General features: G+C 37.9%; 1 protein-coding gene across 1 annotated transcript in view; it reads right to left on the reverse strand.

Moving 5' to 3' along the window:
- LOC150085845 (14-3-3 protein epsilon) overlaps positions 1–20,797 on the reverse strand; it is a 103,619-nt gene that overhangs the window by 29,537 nt on the left and 53,285 nt on the right. Inside the window, exon 3 of the mRNA XM_090374267.1 lies at positions 1,449–1,555. Within this exon, the coding sequence (XP_090230393.1) occupies positions 1,449–1,555 (107 nt within the window). The remainder of the gene's footprint in view (positions 1–1,448; positions 1,556–20,797) is intronic.

The raw sequence follows: 20,797 nt of genomic DNA on the forward strand, positions 1-20,797 counted from the left end.
CATGTTTCATCTATATAGTAACATACTGCCTCTGAAACTGGGCTTCATTAGTTTCAAAACGCACCTTCTCATGACAACACCTCACTCTTTCCCACTTCTGATTTGCCTTCAGTGCTTTAGAGACACCCTGGGGGGGGGGGGGGAAAAAACCTTTCATTCCTAAAACATTTACCACAATATTGCGAGCAAACTCGTGGGAGATGGTGAATGTTGTCTCAATGTTATTCTGCAGTCTTGCATGATCAGGTCATGAATGGCATTCACATTTGCAGGTGTTGACCATATAACAGGCCTCTCATTGTGGGGTACATCTTCAAAAACTGAATTTTTTAACCCAGTTTTGACCATAGAATATGAAGGACAAGGTTCTCTTAATGTTTTTTGCATGTCTCATGAATTTTTTTCGGCAACTTTCCCTTTAAATGAAGGTACTCAATGACTTCACAGTGCCCGATTCTCTCAACAGTCATCATCAGTCACCTTCCACTCTTCAGTGCCCTCGGTAAAGGCAAAGAATACAATTAAAAACCTTATAAGTTTCTGTGAATACAAGAGAGTCAACAGCACAGATTGGCAATATTATCTTTCATGAAAACCTTTTATATTGGGCAAAAACCTTTTTGCCCCTCCCATAGCAAATAACTACAATTTACAAAACATACACATATCCCCTCTCAATTTCACACTAACTATAGTGAGACATGACAGTCATGTCAGCTTTATTCAGTTCAAAAGGCTGTGAGACCTGCTTGCCATATCACACCACTTATTTGAGTTCTGTGATACGAGACATTTTCACATTTTATCTCATGAACATTAAGTGGCATGACGAGCCCATATGCCTTCTGAAATTATGTCTATTTCTGTGGCATTGTAAGATGCAAAAGAAATAAGTAATGAAGCACATTATACAATGTTCTTCCGTGAATAAGAACCCTTAATTATTATGTTAAGTGTGATAAACACCATACAGAACAAGGCAGATTGTTTTCCATAATTTATGCAATGTACACCAGTGCACCTGCCAGCCAATTTGCTGTTGAAAACAAGCAAAATTTCACAAATTAAAAAAATAAAGTTTTAAAGTTGTAGTTTTAGTACTGTCTAAGGAAAAACAGAATAAAACTATGTAACAACATTGAAGCAGAGAAAGGATCAAAATGAATCAAAAAGAAAGCCTCCATTTAAATAGAAATTTTGCAGGTATATTTCAAGACATTTGTCTCATGGTCCAAAATGAGATTTTTTACAACTGGGCCTTGTTAACATGTGGTAAATATCCAAAAAAAAAAAAAAAAAAAAAAAAATTCCATTTGTCATATGAGTAGTTCAGAACACAGGCTTCATAACAGCAAAACAAATTGGTAACTATCTTTCACTTTTTTTTTCTTTTCTTTTTATTTCTTAGACAAAATGTTAATTAAACCCTTAAATTAAGCTGTACTTACATTTTATAGTAAAAGACCTTGGATTCTCCACTAGATGCAGTAGGAATGAGATGTTTGTCTAAAACATCCAATATATCTTGACAAATTTCCCGTAATTCACTTTCAACCTAAAAGATACGTGAATGTAAAAAACTGAAAAGTTAGCAAATTTATAAATTATCTTTATAAGTTTATAAATTAAATCTATTATAAATATAAAACAAAATTTTATAATTATTAAACTTTATTTAAGTTTTAAACTCCTAAAAAACTAGTCTCCCAAAGTCCAATGCAACACACACATTGTGGGGATGGCAACAACTATGGTTAAGAGAAGTAGCAGGGTGCTCTTGTGATGACCTGAAAGTAGTTGAATAATAGGGCTCTGGTGAAGTTGCATCAGGCCTAGCAAGCTGATAGCAGATAACTACCGTATTTCCCCATGTATATGATGCACCTTTTTTCGAAAAATTTGGGGTCTAAAAACTGGGTGTGTCTTATACAGTGATTGTAGATTTTTTTTTTTTTTTACTTGCATTTCCTGCTTTTTCGAACTTGTCTTCGCGCTCATTGTTTCCGGTATATTAGGTTACATTTTGCCACATTCTGTCCAGAAATGGCTCAGAAAAGATTTTCTTACAGTGTTGAATTCAAGTTAAAAGTGATCCAGTTTGCAAAAGTGAATGGAAATCGTGCTGCTGAAAGTAAGTTTGGTCCTCCTCCAACTGAGAAAACAATCCGAGACTGGCTACGAGAAGAAGAAACCCTACTGAAAACGCCACAGCAGAAGGCCATTAGAGGCAAGTCATCAAAATGGCCTGATTTAGAGAGGGAATTGAAGATATAGATTGAGGAGCAAAGGGCAATTGGAATTCCTGTATCCACAAAGATGGTTCAGCATGAGGCAAGAAGAATTGCTGATGAAAAAGAAGTTACTGATTTCAAAGGACACAATTGGTGCTTCAGGTTCATGAAACGGAATGGACTAAGCATTCGTACACACACCAGACTTGCCCAAAAGATGGCTGAAAGCTATGAGCAGAAGGTCCTTGAATTTCATTGTTTTGTCATTCAATGCCGGAAGACATCAGTTTGAGTTGGGACAGATTGCAAATATGGACAAATTCCCCATTCAATTTGATGTCCCAAGTAACAGAACTGTTGATAAGAAGGGGGGTGAAAACTTAACTGTGAAGACAAGTGGACATGAAAAGAGCCATTATACAGTTGTTCTAGCTTGTTGTGCCGAAATGGAACCAAGCTGCCTCCTATGCCGATTTTCAAACGCAAAACAATGCCAAAAGAAGACAAACTTCAAGGAGTGATTGTCCACGTTCATGACAAGGGTTGGATGGAATGAAGATCAGGTTTGAGAAAGTTTGGAGCAGGAGACCAGGTGGGCTCTTACGCAAACCTGCCCTATTGGCACTTGATCAGTTCAGGGCACACAACAAAAAATACAAAGAAGATTGCTGAAGAGCAAAAAAGAAAACTTGCTGTCATACCTTGACATCCCAGCTCCAACCACTTGATGTCAGCATTAACAAACCCTTCAAAGCTTACATGAGAGACAAATGGAACCAATGGATGAAGTCTTCTGGGGACAATTTGACACCAGCAGGAAGAGTGAAGAAACCAACTATAGGAGAAGTTTATACCTGGGTGAAAAGATTCTTGAATAATATCAAGATTGAGATCGTTGACAAGTCTTTTAAGAAGTGTGGCATTTCAAATGCCATAGATGGAACTGAGGATGAGGCAATATATGAAGACAGTGATTCGTCATCATACACAGATGAGGACAAGCTAATGGATGGGAGTTTTGACAGTGATTAGTTGTATGAATTTTATGATGAATAAAACTTGAATTCAATAACTTTATGTAATACTTTTTTTTTTTTTTTTTCCAAATTTCAGGCCCCAAAATTAAGGTGCATCTTATACATGGGGAAATACAGGAAGTGCTTTCAAAACCAAACAACCAGGAAACCCATGCAGAATTCTGTGGTTAATGGCAATGGCAAATAGAAAAAGGACATGAGGCTTCAAACACTTTTTTTTTGGTTCTTGAGGCTATCATAGGCATTCTCCCAGGTATGTCAAGATGGGCTTTGTTACCTGGGCATCTTAAACACTGATGGATGAGATACATTGCACAACTTATAAATGAATATTTATATTCATGGTCCTTGAGGTTGTCACAGACATTCTCTCAGATATGCCAGACAAGCTGTACTTGCTACCTGGGAGTCTAAAACGCTGATGGAACTGATATTCGGGTGACACTCAAGTCAAGTGGACCCAATTTTGGCGAAGTCCGGACAGTCTGTGACATCCAAATCCTCTGCTTGCACCTTCACGATGGTGGGACTGTTAGTAATCCTGGGTATAACCTCCATGCACAAGTACATGGTGGGTGACCACCAGCCCTCTATGTTACCAGGCAGTACTAGGTGGTAGATGACTCTCATCAACCGGTGCAATACCACCACTTTGCTTATTGGAGGCTTGAAGTGGTGGAAGTCATGTTGAGTCTCTAGAGCTAAGTTCCGGCCAACCCTTCCCTATCTCTTCCATCATGCAGTATGATTGATGACTTTTGAGGTTATGATGAATGTCGTGGCGAGATCCAATATTCCTTACATTTCGAGGGTATAGCTCTAAAACGGTGTTCGCAGGCCGGCCGCTAGCTACCTCTACTCTGCCAGATGGGGGAGTCCGAGTAGTGTGTATGCGGGGGAGCATTGTCAGGGCCACGTTATGTCAAGGATCTGTGCATATTCTTACCACATCTAGGCCATATCCAAAAATTTCATTACTTCATACAGCATGTCCCACCCACTTTCTTACTATTGAATACACCATGAATTGTCAAACTAATAGAGCAAGCTTATCTGCGAAAAGATCTAAACCTCCCAAGCACTTCCTAATTCATTTCACAAATATATGTGGTCTCAATTCTAATCTCAATGATGTCCATTTCCACTTGCAGTCTGCCAAACCCCATGTACTTTTTCTGACATAATCTCAGTTATCGGTTGACTCAACTACTGCTCATCTCAGATGCCCAAATTATTCGCTGTATGATTCTTTTCACCTCAAAGGTGGTACTTGTGCATATGTCCATTCTGATATTCCCTGTCAGAGACTTGGCAATCTGGAATCTCCTCTCTTTGATCTTCTCTGGCTTACAATCTCTCTACCTCATTGTGTCAAATTCATCTGTTGTCTCTATGGTTCTCCCAACTCCACTAATCACTTGGAGCTCTTTGACTTCCTCTCTTTGCAACTTGACTTTCTCCAGTCCAACTTTCCTAACAGTGAGGTAATTTTCCTTGGTGATTTTAATGTTCACAACTCCAGCTGGCTTCCGTTTTCTAGTCACACCGATCCAGCAGGTTGAGATGCTGAGGCTTTTGCAATTACTAATGATCTTGCACAGATTTGCAATTACTAATGATCTTGCACAGATTGTTCATTTACCTTTTTTTTTTTTTATGAAAACCCCAATCACGAAAGGTATCAAAACCTATAGTACTTAGTACCGTGCATGGGTTGAAGGAGAAGTATGGGGGGGGGGGGGGTGCCAGAAACTTTGCTCTAGAGACTAAACATGGGTTTCACCACTTCAAGCCTCCAATAAGCAAAGTGGTGGTATTTCACCGGTTGATGAAAGTCATCTACCTACAAGAATACCAGACAATCCTAATCATACAGCCAATACGCTTGATCTTTTTCCTCACAAACTCTTCTAAGTACACGGTTGAAGTGAGAGGTCCTTTAGGCACTTCAGATCACAACTTGGTGATTGTCTCTTCTCCAATGGAACCTTTATCTCGTGGCTATTCTCAACCTCGTGTTGTTTGGCATTACAAGAATGCAAAATGGGATGACCTGCGAGACTTCGGAATATTGGAAGATACAGCATGGCTTTCGGACTTTGCATTTTTCACAGACTATCTCTGTCACGTGAACAAGTTGAATGTCAAAATGCAAGGAAAAAAATCAATTTATCAACGATATCTGGGGCCATCTCAGAGGTTTTAAACTACAACTTGTTCTGTTTGCTAATCAGATAGCTAAGAACGACTTGTCTCACTTCCCGAGATTAAATTCAATAGCCCCAGTAAATAAAGACAAGCTTAAGAGCTATGAAGATGACTGGTTGGTTATTGGAAGTTTAATGGTGCATCAGCATCTAAGGCTATCATGCACCATGAAGATGGCCTGAGAAAACTTCATCTTGAATTTGAATGAAGATTTCAAGACTTCAGTGCCATTGAAAAAGACTTGGATATTTTCAGCATACCTTTTTAATGTGGACTGTGAAGTAGTGAGACCAGACTTGCAGCTTGAATCGCAATCTAACAATCACCTCAATGTCCCAAAATTAGAGTTCTACAAGTCTTTGTTGAAATCAAGTTTCCCAAATCTGATATCTCACGCCCAGAAAGTTAGTGCTATGTTTGCTTCATCCTATATATGTGAACAGGTGTTTTCTACAATGAAACTTTGAAATAGTTGTATTAGAAACAGACTGACAGATAAGCATTTAACTTCACTTCTCAGAATCAGTACATCCCAGTTCAAACCAGATGAGGAATTTTTAGAAATGCAGTCAACTTCATTCATCACATTAGTATTAAAGAATTAAAATATACTATTTTTTTTTTTGAGTCTTTATTGCGTTTTATAATAAATTATATTGGCCCGCCAAAATTTTCTTTTTTTTTTAGCCCACTCCTAAAAAGTTTACCCATCAATGATATAAACCATAGGTTGATGATGCAGTTCTTGAGTTGAGCACTAATGTGATAAAGCAGTGAACACTTTCATTCACCTTAAACATTTACAAGGAAAATTATTTAATACACCAAACAGTTTTGGTGTATTAAATAAAACTCTTATTTTTCAGATGGCTGAGAGAATAGAAGAGCTTACAAATTAATCATGACTGCATAAATACTGAATTAGTAAAAGCAGCCAGATTTTCAGTGCCACAGTTCACAATGTGGCTGTGCATTTTTTGTGACAGTGTATAGGCTCAAACCTACAACCTCCTTACTTATGGCTGTGCATGCTAGCCACTGGGCAACATGGTTGGCCCAAGAGCTTACAACTAAACCCAATTTTCAAAATGTTCACCTTGTGATTACGTGTATGTTGCACCAGTGAACATCCTCCCGCTACATTGGTTTTTATCTCATGCCAGTGGATTTCTTTATGGCCAATACACACGGCCACCTTGTTTCCAGTTTACCACAATTGTGCAAATTGAACTTCATGGAACCCCAGATAAAGAAATCTAATGAGTTTGGGGTCAGATAACTGAGCTAGCCATGCCATAGGCACACCTCTATTTACCCATCTTCCTTGATAACGTTCATTCAGAAATGCTAACCTTTTCTGAAATGGAGGTGTTTCATCATGGTTTTATCCACATTTTCCCTCATACTGCTAGGCACATCTCTAAACAGGCTAGTGTTTAGTTCATTTTCTAGAAAATTGTTTAATACACATTTTACTGAGAGATGTTTAAACATCTCTCAATAAAACGTAGTCAAAATAAATACTTGCCTAATACTCTACAAATGTGTTTACTAAAAATCAGTGACAAAATTTACATTCAGCTACCTCGTATATTTTCTAATGCCCACGAGTGTAAATTCCATATGTTGTTAATACAGAAAGGAGAAATTGAGCCTCATCTGTTAACAGAATATTAGGCACCTTTAGGTGTGCTTGCAGCCACTGCTGAAATTGTATCCAGCTAACATGATCTACTAAGATTTTATATTTTCTGGGTGATACAAATAAAAAAATAAAAATAAAATAAAAAAACTCTTCACTGTGCAAGATCCTCCTTTGTATGGGCAATACAAGTCATCAGGGAAATTCTGTGTACACCTGTACATAGACTTCTCTGCAGCATAACCAGTGCAGGCTTTTCCAAACCTTCACTGCTCATGTTCTGCATTCACTCATGGCAGCCAGTTCCCCTAAAAGTTGTATTCAAACTGAAATGTGCTACAATGTGGATATCACTGCAGGTATTCTGCTACAGAAACCCTACAATTCCACTGCAGAAACCAAACAAACTGCATGTCAGTATATTCTTTCCTCTTGTTTACAGTTACAACAGGTAAACAAAGAGGAAGAGGCTAAATTTTTTTTAAATCAAGGCTTTGGACATAAAATTAAATTTCATTGAGAACACGCATTTTACATTAAGAAACAGACAATAGGGTAGAGAACATTTTTGAACATTTGCTTACCTGAGATTTTTCTGTCTGTGGACTTCTGTTTGAATTGTCAGTTCCATATAAACTGATTCACTGCTTTGAGAAAGATACTTTTGCAGACTTTTCCCCTCTTCAAAAATGAGTCAGTTTTATTTATAATGGCCTTGCTTGTCTAAGGCTGTTATCAAGAACATTTCCAAAGCTTCATCAGAAAGAGATTTGAACAGTTTTTTTTATTTTTTTATTTTATTTTTTTTTAAAACCTGGTTAAATATTTTTTCATACTCAGGACTGCTATAGAACTGTTAAAATGGCAAGCATGACTTAGTATAATCTGTTATATTTCAAGTCTTTGTGCACGTATCAGTTGCCCAACCAAGAACTACTACTGAACACTATTTTTTTCTTCTTTTATAATAGCATCTAAGGTTTTCACTATGAAATTGACGGAACTGATACTACAAAACATGCTTTTTCATTTATTTCTTTACCTTCAGTGATGTTAAAAAGTACTGATACTTGTCCACAAAAAAAATAAATTTGAAAACTCTGCACTGCCATTAATTGTGCTGTCTCAGTTGGCATTTATAAGAACATTTTTCAATATAAACTTATAAACCAATATGCAGCAATAATATACTTCCTCACTGAAAAAAAAAAAAAAAAAAAAAAAACTTCTTTTGTTTTAGACTTACCACGATCTTGACAGTAGAGACCCCATGAACAATTCAGAATCTTTCTCCTGACTCAATCTATTTGGTATACTACCAAAATGGAATTGAAAGATTTAACTGTAAAACAAATTTACACATCACATTCTTGAACATATCTTAGAGCAGTAACCTCAATATACACAGATGTGGGATAGGCTGGATTGAAGAGGGATGTTTAAATTTTCAAAGGTCAGCTTAATATTTAAAATAAAGAAAATTGCTTTATTCAAGCTAAAGGAGAAAAACAGACTCTACACAAGTGACAATAACATGTCCAGCAGTATCAGCTTGCTTGGCTTCTTTAAGATTGTGTTCACAAGAAGTTTGCAATTCAGAGGTTCTTTTTTGAGGAATTCATTAATTTCTCTTCTCTCGGTTCTTAACTGGATTTCACCATCACTAAAAAACCAGCCACTCATACTTAAATTCGACACACTGAAAAGTGATCATGTGGCTTTTCTCACCTCGTTTGAATAGACTTCTCACAGGTTACTACTATTCTACCAGCCTAGTTAGATAATTACCTTAATTATGGCTAAAGATTTGCTTAACTCCTTTGCTACCTCCCTTAATATAACTGGATAGATCCCTTCCACCCAGGTGCCTATTTTATAATTAGGCTTCAACAATTTCTCTTCCACTTTCCTCTAATCACAAAATTATTTAACTCCATGTTCGAATGTGATACCCTTCTGGCATCCTCACCCCTAAAAAAAATTCCTCATGTGTGAATGTAGATGCAAAAATACCAATTCAGTTTCCCAGCAACTTGCACAGGATCATCAGCAGTTAAACCATTCATGACTAGCGAGTGGACCAATGTGATTCACCCCTTCCCCTTTCCGTCCAGTGTCACATAAGTAAAGGTGCCTTTGCTGCATTTCTTTGCAAAAGACTGCTCGTAATCTGTCTTAGCATGGCTACCCTCTTTTGCAACTTGGTTGCAGACTAGTTTTTATTTACTGTAGGCTTCTGTTTCAACATGATAATTTATACACATACCATGCATTTTTTTTTTCTCTGCCCCAAGTCTCGTCAGTTCATCTGACATCCATTTAGATATAAGCCTTGAACAGCATCTCTAAGTATGAAAAATCTAGTAGCTTATACAATTACTTCCCTGTATGCTTCTAATTTGGAATTTGCTGTTGGTAATGTCATCAGTTGGGTCCACTGTAGTCACCTTTAAGAAAGCATAACCCCCCCCCCCCCACCTTTTTTATGTCCTTAACAATAGTTACTGCTTAAAGCAAAACCCACATCAACACACTGTAATCACTACTACCAGTAGTTCTTTTATTTGTGGATTTAAAAAAAAAACCACTTATTAATTATTGAGGCTACTATACTGGGACTAGGGAATGAAGGTATTGTTGAAAAGAGAATGCTGATGTATGCCTTTATATTTTAAAAGGCTCTAACTGATCATCCTACACCATTCTGTTGTGTGTTCTATTCAAAATCATTATCAACTATTGATAAGGTCCATCAGAGAAATCACTGTTGGAAACATCCTTTTGATGATTGCCACTCTTCTAAACTTAGTTCCAATAAATTATGAAAGCTTTCTACAACTACAGTTTTTTTAGACAATGAGAAGTTTGGTTTACTGTTCAATTTAGTTTCGCTTAATGAAATAAACAAATACTTTCATACCCCTAATACTTATTCCGTTTTCCCCCCCAACCTATTTTTACCTTTTAAATTAACAAATATAAATGGGGGAGGATTCTTGACCTCGTGGATAAAGTAACTTCAAATAATAAAAAAAATGTTAAATCTCAATCTGACAAACTTAACAAGCAACAATTGTGGAATTTTGTTTGGTGTCAGTGCACAATGAACAGTTATTTCCCTCCCATTACAGTTCAGGAATCTTATGCACAGTTTTTCTTATGGCTTACCTTTAATGCCAACTTATAAGTATTAACAATTATTTTTGTGGACTAACAACTCCACTGCTTCACCTTTAGAACTATATAAGCAAGCTACTAAAATGTTTTATATCTTGGGTGTGATCCATATTTCTCTCTCTTTCTCTCTCTCTCTCTCTCTCTCTCTCTCTCTCTCTCTCTCTCTCTCTCTCTCTCTCTCTCTCTCTCTCTCTCTCTCAATTTTATGCTTGGATCATTACCACACCACCTTCAGGTTAAATATACCTCAAATTCAATTATATTGTTCCTCTGTAATAGAGAAAACCATAACCAAGTGGGTATTTTCCCCTCAACTGATTAATGTTCATTTTGCTTATGAACTTTTAACAATCTTTCCTTGGCATCACCTTGACTCCCGTCTCTCTTCTTTCTGCACAGCTTACACATATTGCAAATAATCTTCAAAAATAATAAATAAAAACTACTAATTCTTCCATATTATTGTGGGATACTCAGATCTCTAAAGCATTCATAAAGCAAAACTATTTAGAGTAAAAGAGAAAAAAAAAAAAAACTCCACTTCCAACTGAAACTTACAAGATAACTGCAGCTGAATTTGTGACTTTAAAGGGCTAATACCATAAAAACTGCTTTCTTCTACGATTTGTTCTTGCAAGAATATCATATCATTATATCAAAATAAATAAATAAAAATAATCCTTCCTTTTCTCAATTGCTTGATCCTGGCAAATGGCTCTACTTTATTTGAAGGGCTGATTCCTCCCCAGTTGACCTGAGCCCAACATCATGGCCACAAAATAGCTTCAAAAATCAGCTCATATAACTAAGAAACAACATATGAAAAAGACATTTAACCAGCTATCTTTATATGTGTGGTTAGCTCTTACTGTATTCCCAATTTTATCAGGGTTGTTAATGTCTACATCCAAGATCTTTGTCTCCATTTCCAATATGCACTTGAGATTCTTTTCTCATTCTTGGCTATAATATAAGGATTTTCTGTTCCAAAATTAAAAAATTTCTAGCTCTTACCATCTCTTTTTCTCTTTATACAGAAAAAGTACTGCTTCCTGTCCTCACCAACAGATCCTTCTGGTTCAGTTTCCATATAAATACAGTATTGAAAGAAGGGATTCTTCCACTGTCACAATTTGTTATAAATTTCCATTCTTGCCACTAGAGTTCTCAATCAAAAGGCAAAACTTAATTTATGTTATATCTGGACACTGCTGCTTACTTTGATTCAGTTACCGTTCCTATACCCGTTTCCCCTTCTAAACCAATATGGTTAGGGAAGGATATTACGTCCACCCACTGGCTAAAGGCAAATTTCCACATCTATTCTGAAACTGTCTTTCCTCAATTTGAATTTATGTTCCCTCAGGTGTGTAATCTGAGCAAGAGACAGAAAATCCTATCAGTATAGTCTCTTCTGAGTTGTACTCTCCCCACTTTTCCATTACATGTGCCTTGAGTGACCCGGGTTCAAGCCTGTGACTGCTGAATACGGCGCTGTTTCTTGTATTCTCTCTACCTTGTGAACTCCTCTGACCGTGTGGTTGTCTCTGAGTATAAACAGAAAATTTATTGATTTAAATATAGTCATCCCACTGTTGTAGAATGTGGACAAATATTCAAAACAAATAAAGATGCTATATCAGCATCTATTTGTTTGGAAACAGTTTCTTTAGGCCTTGAAATATCATTCTACAAGAGTGGGGCAACTGTATTTCATGATAAATTAAAAGTGTATTGTGTGTGGGGGGGGGGTGCACAGCTCTAAAGAGACTATACTGGAAAGTACACGACAATTGGACTTGAATTTCTCCCTCCCATGACCATAAAATCACTACCAATTTCAAAGATTTCACAAAATTGAAAGGTTATTAGCATATAGCACCTATAGTACTATAAGTACTATTTATGTGATAAATAGTATGCTGATGCCCCACTAATTCCTGTGGATTAAAATTTTTGGAAATACATAATAAAAGTCATTCCAAAGAATCTAAACTCAAAATGGGTATTTGTGAGAGTGGAGATTTGTATCGAGTGGGTAGTTCTTTAGAAGAAAATTAACAATGAGAGCAAAAGAGAAGATTTCTTGGATACAGAGGAAGCAATGTTTATGATGTCTTGTGCCAAAAGAGAAATCTGAGTATCAAACTTTTTTCTTTTTTTTTTTTGCAATAAAGTCTTGACTCTCAGTAAGCCAGGACAGAGTTTAAGAAGGACTGAAACTAACTTAAGTTCTTTGTCCCACTGTAGAAATACCTGGAGTTTGGCACTTAAGCAATTGATGGCTATTTAAGAAGTTGAGGCTCTGTGCAGGGTAAGCTTTCTCAAACTGGAAGGTGGAAATGCAGAATACAATCGTCATAAAACCCATGGGGAGAATTTCAATTTAGAGGAAGGTCTTAATATACAAGTGGAAACAAATGGGAGAAGAAATGATCCTTGGAAAACACCAGCATTAGTGGAGAAGTTAGAAGACAGAACTGTTTACAATCACCTGTAGTGAGTGGACAAAAAGAAAATCTTTATTGTACAGTAAAGATACAATAATGTGCCCGCCACAGCCAAGAGCTAAAAACTGGATATGAAAATGAAAAATCCAGTTGGTAGTCCATAAGATGGTAGCTAATTTAGAAGCTCTTTATGCCAATCACAATCAAAGGCCACAGAAATGTCAAGAGCAACTACATAAGTTTTACCAAATTTGTCCAGAGATGGGTAACATAAACTAATATTACCAATGGATAGACACTGACAGAATCCATATTGGCAATCATTGATCAGATGAATTGAGATAGTTTTAAGCATTGGCAGTTTATGGGTTTTGTATCACTATGGAAATAGTAGAAACAAATACAATGGGACAATAATTTGGAGGGATTTATTGCCCTTCTTAGGAATTGGCTGGATATGAAATTTTTTTAGAAGGAGAAAAACATCAGTGGAACAAGATAGTAACACTGAAAACAGGAGCAAGCTGAGGAGTACAGGTTTTGAGAACAAGTCATCAGGACTTGGCCTTTTCTTGGCATCGAGACTATTCAGAATTTTTCTAACATCCTTCTATCAGAAGACTACGTGTGGCAATGAATGGAGTGTATTGGGTATGGTAAGAGGTGATTCGCTATGATCATGAATACAAGAGTTAGAAGCAAATGCTTGTAAATCAGATTTATCTTTAGTTGATAATGCAGTAGAACCAACAGAGCATAGCAGGGGTGAAAATATAGCTGAACAAAAGTTGCAACCTATAGCTTTGGCATGAGACCAAAATGCTCACTGTTATTTGGACAAGAATCAAGTTTGCTACTCAGCCTGTTTCAAACTAGTTTGGATTGATTAATAACTATTTCACAATTACTGTGGACTTTCTTTTCCAAAATTTTTTTGGAAAATTTACATCACCACATCATGTTTGTGCACCAACTGATCATTGTGCCATCACATCCCTTCCCACACAAGAGCTTCCCACCTGACTTTTGATGAACATCCCTCTATCCCTTAGTGGGATGTATACAACAATCAAGAGGCAGCTCCAGAAAAGTGGAAACTTTTGTCACCCTCCCTCTTCCTGCTGATATGGAAACTGTCTGCTCCTACCATAGAATTACTGGACCTGCTGACAGGCCAGTGTTCTTTATCTTCATTCTGACCCTAGGCTCTGCCCTGGATGGGCAGATGACCTTTGCTGATGACAAATCCTTACTCATCTTGGAATCACTGAAATACTCCTTTATTGCATCTCCAACTGAGGGGAGAAACTGGGTGTTTACAGTAATTATTCACTAACGTATAAGAAATTTACTAGGCAACTCAACACCGAATATATTGAAGCAAATACACAGCCAATTTTTAGCTATTTTCACCTCTAAGAAACACAGACGTACAGTACCTACAAGTCGCAGAAACACTGTTTGTTCTCAAGCGGCATGTTTTTTCTGCACAGCTATTTTTAATTTTTATTTCACATCATTCACCAATCATGGATAAATTTTTAGTAAGAGGAACAAAGAAAAAGTTCAATTCTACAGAGAGAACAGCAAATCCTCTGAGAAAAGATGCAAAGACGAGTCGAGAATACCTCAATATGACAGACCAAGTTACAAGTGTAATCATGACCATTCACCAGATCTGTCTACAAGCAAATCAATTGCAAATAACAAAAAAAAAAAAAAAAAAAAAAACACATTATCAAAATGAATATTTGGAATATGGCTTCTATTATTGTAGTGTGAACAGAATCAAATCCAAATCGAACAGAATCAAATCCCGTGTGAACAGAAACTCGGAAATAACTGTAAGAATCTCTCTGTTGAAGAGACATTTTGAAATAAATCAGAGTTGAACAGTAGGTCCATTGCTTATTTCAAAGAGAAAAAGTATAATTAAAAAAAAAAATTTGTTAGCGAAATCTATATTTGTGAGTTGTAAAAAAGAATTATTAAAAGACTCACTGAAAGCGAGCTATCGCATTGCTTGTTGAGGAAAGGCCCACACTTTGGCAAAAATTTCATAATGTCATGCACTATTGACCTGTGCAAGACAACATTCAGACCCAGTGAATCAGCAAAAATAAAACAGGTGTCTCTCTAAGGACACTTAAAGAATTTTAATTGCTCACCTGATTTTCTCAATGAACTCATTTGTAGACTTCGGTTGTCGCCTTATTTTATCTTGCAACTTGATGAGAGTACTGATGTCAGTACCTTAGCTGTACTAATACTACTTGTTCAATACCCATATAATGGTGAGCTATGCAAAGACATTATCTTTGATGATTTGAAAACCACTACAACAGCAGCTGATATTTTTGAAAAAATTAACAGCCTTTTTTTTGTGCTCATGAACTCGGCTAGAAGAAGTATACTGACATCTGTACTGATGGTGCCAAGACTATGCAGGTTCCCATTTCAGGTGTTGTTACTTGAATCAAGGCAGCAGCACACCCCCTTCGGTTCAAGCAGTCACTGTATACTCCACAGGAAAAATTGAGCTGTTAAAAACATTCCTGCAAAACTGAAATATATTCTTAAGACACTAATAGAAATCACTAATTATGTGAAATCTAATGGCTTAAATGCAAGGCTTTTTTGGCAGATCTGTGACAAAAATGGCCAACTATTACGACTGCTTATGTTTTCACACCAGAGCGCACTTTGGATGAGGTAAACTGCTGATGCGATTTTCTGAATTATGATCTGAAATTGATGTTTCTTATTGATCATAAAGCTGAAGCCATAAGAAAAGCAACTTGAGATAAAGTGTAGAGATTCATCAACTTTATATCTAGTGATTATAATTCACAAGGGATTGCATACCTTGCAGATATTTTTGACAAACTAAATGCACTAAATCTATCACTTCAAGGTAAAAGCACAACACTTTTCAGGGCTAATGATAAAATCTCTGCATTCAAAGATAAAATTATTCTTTAGAGAAAGAGCTGAAACAGGATAATATTCTTTCGATACTTTTACTACGTGTCTTGTTGAAAAATACCTCAGCAGAGTCAGACTCACAGAAAGCAATAATTGACCACCTTACACAGCTGTCAATCTCTTTAAAGAATATTTTTGTAAATACAGACAACAATTGGATAGCTAACCCTTTCTTCAAAAACTCAAACTCCTGTCCTATCCACTAAAGAACTGATTGATATCTCTTGTAACATGTCACTCCAAGTTAAGCTTTTTAGTGTTCTACTGTCTTCATTCTGGGTTACTTAGTTTGTTGGCCTATTTCCTTAATACAGCATACAAAGCAGTTCATAAGCTTTAACCATTTGTGACGACTTATTTATGTGAACATGGGTTTGCCAAATATCTTGAAACAAAATCAAAAAAGAAAGACTTGACACTTCAGCAGACATTTGCTGTCAGTTATCAGCTCTGACACCTAACTTCAGCAAAATTGCTCAAAATTTGTCACAGCAGGGCCTCGTTAGATTTACTGAATAGGTCTATTTTTTTGTTTTATTTGGAGTCTTAATACAACTTCAGTTTAAAATTTTAAGGGTAGTAATTATTTTTTGCTAAAAAATAGTTTTCACATGCAAAAAAAAACAAGAAACTACCCCTTTCTTAGCATTCTATGCCTATGATAATTTAAGGTGTAACTCAGCCAAAAAGGTTGAGCTCCAATGGTTTATGCAATCTAAGTTTAGTGGAAAAAAAGATTAGAAAAAAATTAATTTTTTTTGTTCCAGTTGTCTGTCTAGAACTTGAAGCAATCTTAATGAATATTTGCTATAAACTGTTCCACAGAGGCAGAATTGCCAATCTTCTTACTTAGCTTGAACTTTTACATAGGTAATAAGCTTATTTACAGAATCAAAATTGTGTTCAATTATTTTTATTCCATAATAATTATTGAATATTACAAGATTTGAGTACTGACAAAGGAAGGGGTTGACAACAGCATTAAGCTTCAATAATGACAGCCAACAGCTTACTAATAATTTTACAAGTTAACCTTAAAAACAAAAGCAACAGAATAATTACTATGATGAAAGGGCCTGGTGTACTGGGGTCCATTGTTAAGAAAAATACAATATAATCCAGTGAATGTATTAATAACACAATAAATACAATAAGATACAGTAGAAGCTTTCAAGACTCTCGAGTCTCTTTATCAACTAACTGACTGAAATTTGAATACAACGAATATAGTTATGCATGCAGTGAGCTCAGAGTGAAGTCACGTTATTCATTCAAGCTGGTTACCTATTGTTGTTGCATGGACATGTGCTGTTTTACTCTAGCATTTGTCGAGGTGTAAAATGGTTGTCTCCAGGATGGGGTACATTCTCATTCCTTTGCAGCGGTTTATGGCTTTCGGATTGTTCAATACATTAAGTGACTAGCTATGCGCGGTAGTGAAAGTGTCGTGAGTGGTCCACTATTTCGAAGTCACGTTTGGGATCGAGATGGTGGTTGGTGGCCCAAAAATGCTCCGCAACTGCAGACTGGTCAGTTTCGGAAAGCCGGATTGCTCTGTCCTGCTCCGTAAGGCAATTAAACCTTCCAACCAGAAGGTCACTATCCACTGATGACATCTTCACCTATGAGGATTCTGTCTACCAACAGGTGCATGGCACCGCCATGGGTGCCCCTGTCAGTTCTGTAGTAGCCAACATCATCATGGAAGATTTAGAGGAGCAGATACACCTGAACCCACCTGTGCATATTACAACATGGTGCACATATGTTGACGATATTTTCACTATAATACCACGTGGCTCTGAAACAGCATTACTAGAATACCTTAATTCCCTGTCTAATTTCGTATCTAGAGTTAGAAGTCAACGATGCGCTCCTGTTCTGGATGTCTTAGTGCAACGCGTAGGCCGTCTAGAGACTTCTGTATACACCATAAACTCATGTGGTGCGGACAATTTACAAACCACAGATCCGGCCATGCACCCAGTCATCTCAACAGCACTGCCCGCACCCTATTCTCCAGGGCTTGGAGCCATTCCAGCACTGATGCAATCAGACAAGATTTCCCGTGTGAGGACAGACCTGACCAAATGTGGATATCCATCCCATGTGCTAGACAGATGCCTATTATAAGCACAAGAACTCTCATCCCACCCAAGATCCCCGAACCAAGACAGTATACAATCTGCCTACATTCCCTACTACCCAGGCGTGTCAGGCCGGATCTCAAAAATCCTCAGAAATTACAACATCAAATGCGTACAGTTACCCTGCAGAAACCTACGTTCACTTGTCTCCAGTGTGAAGACCCCTGTCACACCTCTCTTACGCAGCAATGTAATATACTGCATCACCTGCAGAGACTGTGACAGCTGCTACACAAGTGAGACATCGAGAAGTCTCCAAGATCGCCTTAAGGAGCATGACAGAGCAATCCGGCCTGCCGAAACTGACCAGTCCGCAATCGCAGAGCATTTTTGGGCCACCAACCACGATCTCAATCCCAAACGTGACTTCGAAATAGTGGACCACTCATGACACTTTCGCCACCGCGCATGGCTAGAGTCACTTAATATACTGAACAATCCGAAGGGCCATAAACCGCTGCAAAGGCCTGAGAATGCACCCATCCTTGAGACAACCATTTTACACCTCAACAAACGCTGGAGTAAAACAGCGCATGTCCGTGTGACAACAATAGGAAACCAGCTTGAATGAATAACGTGACTTCACTCTCAGCTCACTGCACGCGTAACTATATTCGTTGTATTCAAATTTCAGTCAATTAGTTGATAAACAGACTCTACAGTCTCAAAAGCTTCTACTATATCTTATTGTATTTATTGTGTTATTAAATACATTTACTGGATTATATTGTATTTTTAACCATAGACCCCAGTACACCAGGCCATAATACATTCCCTTTACGGCTGCAATGGCTATAACGATTGTGTGCAGTTACAGAAGAAGTCCTTTTCAATAGCCAGCAACAGACAACATTTACGCTTTGCACATAGGTGCAAAAGCATCATTTGTAAAGGGTTCTGCTACAGAGCCCCATTCCACAACTCTCGAATGGAACATGCCTGTTTCAACTTCAGTCTACAAACATTAAAATTGTGGATAACCCATCTCCACCATGAAATCAATAGCGCTGACTACAAGTACAGACTCTTACAACTGCAAGGTAAGATCTCGCCTATCATATTTACGAACCTTGTACATACCATCTGTCATTGAGCTAACCACATCTCTGATACCTACCGTTTACGCCAAAAGTGCAAATTCATTAACTAGACAGAGAAGCTAACACCTCAAGGGCGAGCACATGTTCAAATGACGCAACTTCCTTCGTCTTGAACCAAAGCAGCAAACAACTATCCACTGAACAGCTCAATGTCTTATCCAACAGCATGAAGTTTGCTGTCGTACCATCTAAACCTCTTGTCACACAGCTCGCTATGGGTATAGAAGCCAGCATTACCAACCTTCCCGAAGAAACTGCCAACGAGATCCGTTTCAGGACTGCCGCAATCCTCCGCAGCACTCAGCAAACTTTAACAAATGCCAACATTCCGCCCTTTCATCTATAGGAAAAGATAACACCATCGTCATACTTCCTGCTGACAAAGGGCACTGGACCGTTATATTAGACCGGTCAGCCTACCGAGAGAAAGCCCTGGTCCTACTACTTGACCCAAACGTATATGAACCTCTGTCTGATCCACCTATTAAGGTCTTGAAACGTATAGAGACATGTCAAACACGTCAAGACAATTTAAAGAAAAGAAAATCTCGACTACAACTCAGCGTCTTCTACATGCCACCGGCTGCCAATTTCCGCAATTCTATGGATTGCCAAAGATCCACAAACCGGGTATTCCCCTCAGACCTATAGTATCGTGCTGCAATGCCCCAACGTATGAACTATCCAAGCATATTGCGCACCTCCTCTCACCTCTTGTAGGAAATTCCACACACACACACAGTCAAAAATAGCAGCAAATTCATCCACCTCATTAAAGACCTTTCAATTCCTGACAGCTCTGTCATGGCATCATTTGATGTGGTCTCATTATTCACTTCAATTCCCGTCCAACAGGCCGTACACTGTGCCAGGAGACTCCTCGAGAACGACTTAAGCCTTCCAACCAGAACTTAACTATCCACTGATGATATCTGCACCGCCCTCAACCTATGCTTATCAAGCAGCATCTTCACCTTTGAGGATTCGGTCTACCAACAGGTGCATGGCACTGTCATGGGTGCCCCTGTCAGTTCCGTAGTAGCCAACAGCCATGGAAGATTTAGAGGAGTAGATACACCTGAACCCACCTGTGCCTATTACAACGTGGTGCAGATACGTTGACAATATTTTCACTGTAATACTACATAGCTCAAACAGCATTACTAGAATACCTTAATTCCCTGTCTAATTTAATACAGTTTACTCTAGAGTCAGAAGTCAATGAGGCGATCCCATTCCTGGATGTCTTAGTGCAATGCGTAGGCCCATGTCTAGAGACTTCGGCATACCGTAAACCTATGTGGTGCGGACAATTTACAAACTACAGATCCGGCCATGCATCCAGTCATCTCAACAGCACTGCCCGCACCCTATTCTCCAGGGCTTGGAGCCATTCCAGCACTGATGCAATCAGACGCAACGAGATTTCCTGTGTGAGGACAGACCTGACTAAATGTAGATATCCATCCAATGTGCTAGACAGATGCCTATTATAAGCACAAGAACTCTCATCCCACCAAGACCCCCAAACCAAGACAGTATACAATCCACCTACATTCCCTACTATCCAGGCGTGTCAGGTCTGATCTCAAAAATCCTCAGAAATTACAACAAATATGTACAGTTAAACTGCAGAAACCTATGTTCTGCTTGTGTGGCAACCCCTGTCACACCTCTCTTATGCAGCAATGTAATATACCGCATCACCTGCAGAGACTGTGACAGCTGCTACATAGATGAGACATCAAGACGTCTTCAAGATCGCCTTACAGAACAATCCGGCTTGCCGAAACTGACCAGTCCGCAGTCACGGAGCATTT

The sequence above is a fragment of the Mastigoproctus giganteus genome, chromosome 5, assembly GCF_048544385.1.
Source record: "Mastigoproctus giganteus isolate SK-2022 chromosome 5, ASM4854438v1, whole genome shotgun sequence".
Lineage (NCBI taxonomy): Eukaryota > Metazoa > Arthropoda > Arachnida > Uropygi > Thelyphonidae > Mastigoproctus > Mastigoproctus giganteus.